General features: G+C 37.7%; 2 protein-coding genes across 2 annotated transcripts; one reads left to right on the top strand and one right to left on the bottom strand.

Moving 5' to 3' along the window:
* Nucleotides 1–1,742: 1,742 nt before the first annotated feature.
* Nucleotides 1,743–2,574, top strand: mb (myoglobin; the record flags this gene model as incomplete). The annotated part of the gene is made up of 3 exons (XM_083924203.1): nucleotides 1,743–1,825; nucleotides 2,106–2,325; nucleotides 2,434–2,574. The coding sequence occupies 3 exons, from the start codon at nucleotides 1,743–1,745 to the stop codon at nucleotides 2,572–2,574; spliced, it is 444 nt and encodes a 147-aa protein (XP_083780329.1).
* Nucleotides 2,575–5,492: 2,918 nt separating this feature from the next.
* Nucleotides 5,493–9,860, bottom strand: pane1 (proliferation associated nuclear element; the record flags this gene model as incomplete). The annotated part of the gene is made up of 6 exons (XM_083938527.1): nucleotides 9,775–9,860; nucleotides 9,132–9,208; nucleotides 7,476–7,574; nucleotides 7,185–7,264; nucleotides 6,897–6,988; nucleotides 5,493–5,642 (listed from the first exon to the last, which is right to left on the bottom strand). The coding sequence occupies exons 1-6, from the start codon at nucleotides 9,829–9,831 to the stop codon at nucleotides 5,493–5,495; spliced, it is 555 nt and encodes a 184-aa protein (XP_083794653.1). The 5' UTR covers nucleotides 9,832–9,860.
* Between the last annotated feature and the right edge of the window lie 1,070 nt (nucleotides 9,861–10,930).

Here is a 10,930-nt window from a genome sequence, read left to right as displayed (position 1 = left end):
ATCATGACCTAAAGAGAATATGTAGATTTATTCTGGAGGCGATCTGTTACTTAGGCAATCAGGAACTGGTGTGAAATAATAACAACATCAAGTATTTAATGTATGTGCTAATGATAAAAAGAATAAAGATTTATCTTATTTATATTTGATATATTATGTCTTTCTTCTTTATGCTTAGTTGCCAGTTTATTAGGTAGATCTAGCTAAATGTGACCGACCATTATTAATATAAACATAGCGGGAAAAATATTAGAACACACAACAATTCAACAGCACAAACTACAACAACCTCCAAACTGACCAGAAAGTACCCAGCTCCTTAAAAATACTTTCAACAAAAACTGAATATAATAATGTTGAGGTGGAGAGGAACAGGTGGTGCCATCAGCCGTCATGCAATCACAGCCTATCATCTAAGTACGATTTAGCTTTTCATTAGCTTAAACAATGACAGCCGCTCAGAAGAGGAAGTCTTGGCCTGGATATACGCTGGCTACACTGGAAAGTCCAAAATATTAGTCGTTGCCAACCAAAAAAACAACCAACCAATCAAACAACCAACCAACCAAACAAACAAACAAACAAACAAAGAAACAACCAACCAACCAAACAAACAAACAAACAAACAATCAATCAACCAACCAACCAAACAAACAAACAAACAACCAACCAACCAAACAACCAAACAACCAACCAACCAACCAAACAAAAAACAACCAACCAACCAACCAACCAAACAAATAAACAAACAACCAACCAACCAACCAACCAACCAAACAAAAAGACAACCAACCAACCAACCAAACAAATAAACAAACAACCAACCAACCAAACAAACAAACAAACAAACAGAGAAACTCAGACTGCAACACACACAGAGGGAGAGTGACTTCATTGTGAATATTTGAAGAGACGTGCTGTGAGAGAGGTTGACGGATGGGAGGAGTGGAATAATTTGGTGACATGGAGAAACATGGAGGGAGGGAGTATAAAAGGTCATCTTTGAGGGGGGAAGTCAGAACAATAAGAATTTGGTATAATCACACAGGTTATTTTCCTACATTGAAGGTAGGTACTGTATTTTCTATATATATATATATAACTGAATCTTAGAAAGATTCCAATTTATCGCTAAAATGTGTTGACTTAAGGTAAAATGACAGAGCATAAAACTGATTAAATATATAAGGTTAAAAAACTAAATAATGGGTTAACTAAAGCAGATATGGCATTGAAATTTGGCAAACATACTCACAGACTGTATATAATTGTTATTATAATACAATCTATGGACATACTTCATGCTTCTCTGGTTATTTATTCAGGATGCAGAGAAATGTCCTGGTGGATATGGTTTTTGTACATAAAGTTGAAAGAAATGAAGCAGTTTTAAATGCCAAGATCATCAAATTAAACCTATTATAAACAATGTATATTAAAGAGAACATATTTTTGTTTTTATTATCTTTATTACCATGTGACAACTTTAAGCATTAAAACCAACAATCAAACTGATTTCCTTTCATACGAATGATGCAACGCTACACTCAGGTTACTTTACAGACTCAGGTGAGGTCATTTAGCAGCTCTTTATAATTATGACCTGCCCTTGAATGTCACCTTGTAACTTGGATAGATGGGGTGTTGTTTTTCTCCGATTGTTCTTTTATTTCCTGTGATGTAATCCGCTTTTATTCCTCAAATCGATGTTTTTGTGACCTGTTTCTCCATCTCCTCAGATCATGGCTGACTTTGACATGGTGCTGAAGTGTTGGGGTCCAGTGGAGGCCGACTATGCCGCCAATGGGGGCTTAGTTTTGACTCGGTCAGTGGCTCTGACAAGATAAGATTACTTAGACAGGACAGTTGAAATCAGAGCTTAGGATACTTTTATTTCTTAACTTTTAACTTTGTTCACGCATATTTTCTGTAACTTTTATTTCCCAACACCGAGATCTAAATGTTGTTTTAAAGAGATCTCCATACTAACAGGAATAACATTTTGGTCTTCTTTATTTATTTATCATAAATTGTAAAATGTAGCTCCCCCAGGCTGCTAAAAGCACAGAGGTCATGACAGAGTCCTCACGTTTCCTTTTCTTCAGTTTATTCACAGAGCACCCAGACACCCTGAAGCTGTTCCCCAAGTTCGCCGGCATTGCCCAGAGTGACCTGGCTGGTAACGCAGCTATTTCTGCTCACGGCGCCACTGTGCTGAAGAAACTGGGTGAGCTGCTGAAGGCCAGAGGCAACCACGCCGCCATCCTCAAACCTCTGGCCAACACCCACGCCACGAAGCATAAGATCCCAATTAATAACTTCAGGGTGAGTTTAATCGGAGTCTCCCAAAGTTGCATCCCAGTTTGGTTTTTTTGCGTCATCCAGCCTAATTTAAAGTAATTTGTTTGTTTTTTTCCCATATTTTCTCTTCAGCTGATTGCAGAGGTCATCGCTAAGGTCATGGAGGAGAAGGCGGGACTCAACGCCGCCGGGCAGGAAGCCCTGAGGAAGGTGATGGCTGTTGTTATCGCTGACATTGAGGCAGACTACAAAGTGCTGGGCTTCGACGGCTAAATAAGACAGACAAGAAAATGTGCTACATTTATGCCACTTATGCCGCAATATGTAAGAAGTAAATGGCTTGCTCTTCTGTAAATATGCAGAAATCCAGTACATCAAAAATTACAGCCTCTACAAATATGACGGCAGAGTAGAAGATCATAGGAAACATGTATCTGTTGTTGCAGCATTATTGTGTTTGCGTTTAGGTACTTCTGTTATTGTAAACATAGCTAATTCTTGTCATATATAACCAATAAAATTCTGTTGCTCCACTCTTATGTTATCTGAAGTTGTATTCCCTTCCTCCTGAATATTATAAAACAAACTTGATGAGTCTATTTTATTGGTCACGTCCTGCGTCCACGATGCTAAAGTTGGAAATCAGTTCTGTTAACACTAATTGCTACTCGTTATAAATATAAAAGCATGGGAGAAAGGATGTCTTTATGAAAACATGTAGTCTGAGAGCCAATCCAGGAATCAGGCCAAGTGTAAAACTCAAAATGCACACGGAGATACACACAGAAACCCAGTTTGAACACTTCACACACAACAACCAAAGACCCTCACACACAGTTTTATCTTTCAGTTCTGAGCCGCCTCCAATGCGGACGTGACTGCCGCTGCATTTGTGTCCCTTAATTAAACCTCTTATCTCTTTAGTGATATTACATGAAGCCATTCAATGTGAGGTTAATCTATTCTTGTAGCTCCTAAAAAAACAAAGCAGCGTGTACTTGCAACCCATCGTCACAGATGGCACAAGTCTATTTGTGAAGTTTGTGTGCAGTTCAGAGATATTTTTCCATCACATATTTGTTCCATTTAAATTAGAAGAAGTGAAAGGATCCAGTTTTTCACAAGGCAAAAAGGCAAAAATCAAACAAACACAAAGACACATGAAACACTTTGATGATCTCCTGACCCCTCAGGTTTGAGTTCGGTGAGGTAAAAGTAATTTAGGGTACAACTAAAAACACACATACAATATTAAACCATTTCTTTTGACAGGTCAAGTATTATTTATGATGACTTAAATGTGTACAAGAGTGACAGATGTTGGTCTTATCTTTGACATTCACGACCCCCTAGTTCCAGTTTCTGACTTGATGCCCATGCTTAGTTGTACTGTATGATGGATAATTGCCATGATGATAACTTAACTATTAATAGTGTTTGTGTGCGTGCACTAGTGCAAAGCAGACGTGACTCCAGACACGGTGCCACTGGTCACTCTGCACCGCTGCTCCACCCTCTGAAGTCTGACCTGCTGCTTGAAAAGAGGTCAAACATTTACTGGTGTTCAACGAACAGGTCATTATTTTTCTTTTAAATTAGTCGCAGTTAAAGTGCCCCAAAGTTCCCTATTTCCAGCCCTCTTACTTGGATCACATTCATTTATTCATATACATTCTAATATACATATATATATATACTCTCATATAAAGATTTTTTTGATCTCAGCTAGACTCCTGTAAAGTTTCTGAATGTGACAGTATCTTGCACAGTTGCTATCTTGGAAACAGACATTATGGCAACACCACATTTTTGCCATGATGACACACAGACTCACGATGAAAACAATACCAGTGTTGTTACTTTCTTTATAGTAAAATATGTAAATAACAAAAACACACACACTTTGACTTCTTTAGTCTTTTTGTCTAAAAAGTCACAAACCAACTTTAAAACACAGCGAACATCACCTACTGTATCAGTGTAGTTGCTGCACTTCTTAAGTCAATGAAAGCAATTTAGCTCCCTTTAATAATATACATTTATTGTGCATCCATACCTTAAACTGATTAACTGAAGTTTGATAACATGAGAATAAATTAATACTCAACAAAAAAAATGTAAATTTAAAATTCAATGTAATTGTCTTTGATTCAAAGTTTCAGTTTTATTTTTCTTGTATTGACACTTTCCTGTTAAAAACACCCAATAAACGGTTCAAATGTCCGTGAACCATAAACACACACTACTTAGTATATACATAGGAAGCATATTGAGCCATATGAAAAACTGTAAAACAGATTTATTCTTGGGCTTTGAATGAAGCTGTGCAGCGTCATGTTGTTCCTGATATACACCAAGGAGCAGACTGATATTTGTAGATACCACAGCACAGTATAATGTAAAGGCCCTGCACACCCACTCAGGCGTTTCACTCTGGCTGATTAGACCTCTCATTAGTCCAGAGAAGAGATCTAATCAGTCAAAAATAATTAGAATCACCTGTGTGGGTGAACTATGAGCATGCAGAGCCTTTAATTCAGGGACGGGGAACCCTGCTCCTGCATGTTTGAGGTTTCTCTCTGCTCTAACACACCTGAATGCTCTGCTCGTTATCAAGCAGCTGAAGCATGTCCGGGGTTTAATCATCGTTAGACTTGGGTGTGTTAGAGCAGGGAGAAACCTAAAACATGCAGGACAGTGGCCCTCCAGGAGCATGGTGCTTTAATGAATTTTACAGCCAAATTAACATTTCACGTAGCTATGTCCAGTTAAAACTTACAAATCAAAATGAGTGAGTGTCTCTTGATACAAATTAACATTGTAAGAGTTTGTTTAGCCAGATGCAGTTCAAAGGTAAAAATCTGTTCAGACACTGTGGAGATATACAGTTCAAAATTTTAAAAAGAAATATCTCGCCTGCAAATTTGAGGGTGTATTTAAGGAGTATAAGATCAGTAGGTTATATAAGCCGTAGGTGTGTGATTTCAACATCATGACCCAGGAAAACTTACACTGAACATCTGACCTCAGGAAAAAAAAGCCTCACAGCAGCTAAAAACGAAAGCCCAACCATGTGATGTAAAATGAATACAGAAATAAGATGCTAATTTGTTATCATCTTGGACAGTCCAGTCACAATGTACTAGCAGAAATAAATATATACATGAATAAGTCAGGGAACACCACAGGAACTAATCGAAGCTCGGCTGGTCGATGTCTGGGGGCACAGTGCAGCGAGTCAGGGTGGACAGGTAGAGAGCGGTAGCCATGGGAACAAGGCCGGCTGCCACCTTCAGGATGGTCAGCAGCCTCTCTGCAGCATTGGTCACACCATCCGGTGCCTGGAGGGGAAGAACATCATCAAGACAGACACAGAAAAACACACTATTTGGTAATGCATTGTCAACAACAGCACAGAGACCTCTAACTGCAGAAACGGCTCGCATTAATGCTTACCAAGTACAATTTGACACCTTTTTGATACCACATAGAATACAATTTAGAACGTTGTGGTCGGTTAAATGGTAATACAGGTCATGATAAATAATTAACAACTATTTTGATATGAGAAAAAAAATGTGCCGTTTACTCTAATGTGAGGGTTTGATGTTTTTTTTTTGCTGTGTACAATAGGATATCGATTATATAGATGGATTATTTACTGGTGCTCGAACACAAGATATGACAAAATTAAAAACTTTTTTTTAAACGATGGATAAAATAATCTACAGATTGATTGTTAATGACAATAACAAAATGTACAAAAGATATATCTTAGAAAAGTACAGAAAAGAGGAAGAAGAATGGAAATCTCACGTGTTAATGGCGCTTTTCCTTTTTCTGTTTTGATCCGTTTCTAAATAGCTCTGTTGCAGTGTTTGTTTTTTTGTATTGTCCGTTCCTTTTATTTTATTGAATTTTGTTTTTGTTACATGGTGAAGAATGGGGGTAGGACTTGAAGAGCTCAGGTGTCTTCCTATCCCTTTTTCAAACGAGTCAACTGTTTATATTGAAATTGGCTTTTTTAAAAATGTATATATATATATACATATTCTTTTTAATTTGCTTACTCAATTTCATCTATTTTTTAATTGTTCAAAATAAAGATATCACAAACCATATAATAATAATCCCTAATTGCAGCCCTAATACCTAACATTAACTTCTACAGGGTTCCTATATGTTTCAAATTCAAAAACTTTTCAAGCATTTTTAAGCTTTTCCGTCACTTTATGCTCATTGAAACAGTATCTTCCCGGCCTGTAACGGTCTGTTAAACTCCCGTGGTTTCATCTGAGGAGTCTTCTTCGTTTTGTGTGAAAGGCAAAAGCAGTTAGGCTCTCCCTGAAGGAATGAAACTGATACAATTACAATTTAAAGCCCTTTACAAACCTTAAAAACACCACATCAAAATTCAAGTGGTTTCAAGGATTTCCAGCAATCTTTTTTTGTCACAAAACATTTCAAATCCTGCAGATAGCCCATTCTCACTGTGGCCATCAGTGGCAAAAACCTGTCTTGCCCTACACAGACATTTGAAAAGATGTTTTATGTTTAAACCATCCTCAGTGTTTGTGACGAAAGTTGATACAAACCTGATCCTCTGCAAAGAGCAAGGGGCAGTGCAGCGATGCAGCCAGCTTTCTGACAGCGTCCAGGCGCTCTGTGGGGACCGAGACGTTACGAGCTACAAGAGACAGATTCATAAGAAGCAGCCAGTCAGAAATATTTTCCAATAGTATAGGGAAGGATGAGGTATATAAATAACTACCAATCTTAGAGAATTGATGCTCCATTTCATCCCTCTTGCTCCATGTGATTTAAGGAGCAGAGGAGAGCAAACAAACAAAATAATAAACAAATAACTGAGCCTGTTGCCATACCATTAGTGACCATGAAGCAGACTTTTCCAAGGAAATATCCAGGGTCCAAATATTTCAGGGAAGCTTCTGCTGACTGGAAACTATGACAAAACAACATAATACATGTAGCACAATTAACTATTATATCACATATTTAACAATGTATTTTTACTGAGAGCAGAGTAATTATTGGAGAAAACCTAAAATATATAAAGTTATAACAGATGGCATAAGTTTTAGTCTTATATATGTAGTTTAAGAGAAAGAAAATAAAGAAATACAGCTGTGGTTTAAGGACAACACACAAATTACCTGAGCTCTGAGGTCAGGTTGATGATAAACACCACCAGGTCTATCCTCGGACGGCTCTCCTCGTTCTCCACGGGCAGAGGCAGATTCTGAGCTAGCCTCCTGGTGGGCACAATAAACTAAGGTTGGCAAAAGTATCGATACTTTGATACTTATTTTTAATAGTACAGGCTTAAAATGATATGATATCCACATTTGATAGTACTGAAAGTACCAAAGCTATAGAAAAATAAAAAGAAAGAAGCAAAACCACAATGAGACTTTGAACCTAAAGGTGCACAGATGAAACAGGGAAATAAACGGTGCTGGTTTATGTGTTCAGTGACTTCTTCCTTTACGGATGATCATTTATTTTTAAAAAGAGGAAAAAAATATCCTATTTTTTTGTGCCAAAGACTTGTTTTGTTTTTGCCATTAAATCGAAAGACTTTTATTAGATCGTTTATTGTTTTTTTTAATTCAAGTATTATATTGACGTTTAAATTTCAGTTATCGTTACCATAAACCTGCTTGTTGTCACGGATACGAAGCAAACAGAGGTGGTCATTCAGTGATCTCATCACACAGGACGGATGGTTCAGGTTCCCGTGTTTACGACTTGCATGTGTCCACGTCATCAACTCAAGACAGTTGTATGAGATAGTGAAAGGCTGATAAATGATATTTTGAGATAATCGGCATCAACTCATGCTTTTGGTCAGGAGGCAGAAGGTAATGTTGTGGCTCAATTCTTCTTCTTCTTATTGAATTGTTTTATTTTATCTAATGCAAAAAAACAAAACATGATATCTGCTTTATACAGCATACTGGCCATCGGCCCGTCATGTATAGATGGTAACCCAAGATTTGCAAAACTCTCAGGAGATGGTTAAGGTTAGGCATTGGAATCTAATGGTTAAGGTTAGATACGTGGTCTAGAAGCGAGTCTCGTGAGTTTTTGCCGCAAATCTAGGGTTACCATTGAGATACGGCCCCATTGGCCACCCTATCAGCATCAGCCATTAAAAGACGGTCGACCACTAGTATGAGAATTAAAAATATTATGCATTAACACTATAACACTTATTAAGCTAATATCTGAGCCTTCAAATAAATCAGTTTCCCAGTTATAATTACAACTTGGGAAAAAAAAAAATAAATAAAATTTACTCCAAATCTCTACTAGCGTGTCCTCTAACTTGCTCCTCACAGGGCTCTCCTGCTGCACTCTGGGTAACGCCAGGGGTCCGCCCCCCACACAGAGACTAGGGTTAACTCCTCATTATGCTGAGGAAGCGAGAGGGTTCAGAGGAAACAGATGCACCGGAGTGTAAACTCTTTGAGAGAGGCACACCAGGAAAACAAAAAAATGGAAATTATGGCGGCTGGCAAAGTTATCGAGCTCATTAAAAAGTTTTCATGTGATTAATCGATTTATTGCTTATTGCGACAGGCCTAACCTTGAACACATCAAAACCGTCTTGATGCGAACCCTCAATGGTTAAATTAATAAAGTAGTACAGCTGCATGAGTATAACATGTATACAACATAAACTGGGGACAACAAGTCTACTTCAAGTACCAGAAAAGCAGATGGTGTTTCCAGTTGTGAGCTTTAATGACTATTTCCTGTAACAGACAGCAGATCTCAGCAGTTTATGGGGACGGAGCAGTACTCACACATTCACAGCGACAGCGGTCTCCTCCACCAGAGCGTCTGCTAAACCCTGCTGAAACTGCTCCTCACTCTCCACCAGCTGAAAGTCGGCACAACACTGGATTATAACACTCTGCACTATAAAACAGTCATAAAAAATAAAACAAGTACAAAAAAGCACTCTTGACTCCATGTAAAGATGTTTTTTAAAGGCATGATTTGGTGGAAAGTAACACAGTGGTCTAGATTTACTCAGGTAGGTGCTGCTACTTTACTTCAGTGTTTACGTACATCGTGTGCAACTTACAGAGATAAATGAATTTTTACTTTCTCTGTCAGCTTATACCCTCATTTAAAATAATGTACTGGTATAAATAGAAGGCTGTCAGCTGTCTCTCAGATCAGGTACAACATTAAAACGTCTCAAATACATTCATTCATGCATCATCGTTAATTCAACACTGAAAGAAACCACTTTTAAAAATTGTATTGTTTTGGTAACAGAATGTTTTTACAGTATGGTATTACTACCTTTACTACCTTTACTCGAGTGAAACTTTAAAGTATCTCTCCAGAGCAGACGGTAACAGTAAACCACTCTGAGAGCCGTTTGTCTCCGTAACTGTCAACAGTTCACGTTAAAACTGAAATGAAACTCAAACTCACCAAAATATTCGCTGTGTTCAAACCCGGCAGCTTACTAAACGGCTTCAGCAGCGACATCCTGATGCAAAACACTCAAAACAATCCCCGTAAACCGGTAAATTTAGTAAACAAACCCAGCCTCTGCTCCTCTCATGTTCACTCGCGCTTCTTTTTCAGAATTTGCGTCTGACGTCATTACGTTTTCCCCACATCATCGGAAGTGGTTTCCCGCCACCTACCGGCTGCTGGAGAATGACCTGCTATGAAAACCGAGACAACACAATACAGGGGATAAATGTCAATTTACTAGTTCTTCAAGGGAAGCAGCATATCTTTATAATCTTTAATCCCTTCCAATTTGAATTTCGTAACTATTTTGAGTCTATCCAGATTATCAATAATAAGAAATGTAATTATACCACAGATAAGTTACATGACTTTTTTAAAGATTTATAACAGTGTAGCCCGCATTTTAATTTAAGTTCTTTACATGTATCTATTTTTACTTTATTTATTGTCTTTTTTCTCTCTATGCCTTTGTATCGTATTAAGTATTCTTATGTAATGTCATTATATTTGAATGTATATTGTTTTCTGAAAGGAGAACTGACTGTCTTTACACACATATCTTTGTCAAGTAAGATGCCACACTGTTCTGGTTGTACTATATTTGTTCAAATTGCAAATAAAGAATATAAAAAAACAAAACAGGCTGCTGGAGAAGACACATTCAACAGCAGTGGTGTTTTGTTTTCTTATAAGGAGTTTCTTCAATATTCAGTAATACCTTTAACTCCTCAGCAGTGTGACATAGTGGCATGACACTTATTCTAACCTGTACTAACACACTAACATCCTGACACTTATTCTAACCTGTACTAACACACTAACATCCTGACACTTATTCTTCTCTTACACTTTATTCTTGTGTTAGGTTAAAATGTTTTTGTATAGTTGCACTGTCGTTATTTGCTGCTCTGTGTGCCCTGAATTGCCCCCCGGGGACAAATAAAGTTTTTTGAATTTAATTGAATTGAATAGTTTCTGATGCTATACAGTATATGTTCTCACTAGCTCAGTTCATGGATGACTCGGCTGGTCGCGAGTTCGAGTCCCTGTGTGGACAGCCCCTCCCTCTCACATCTCTCCATTAATTTTATGTATATAGGTCCTGTTT

The sequence above is a fragment of the Echiichthys vipera genome, assembly GCF_963691815.1.
Source record: "Echiichthys vipera genome assembly, chromosome: 2".
Lineage (NCBI taxonomy): Eukaryota > Metazoa > Chordata > Actinopteri > Perciformes > Trachinidae > Echiichthys > Echiichthys vipera.
Note: the sequence above shows the minus strand (reverse complement) of the source record. Positions and strands in the feature narration are given on the sequence as shown.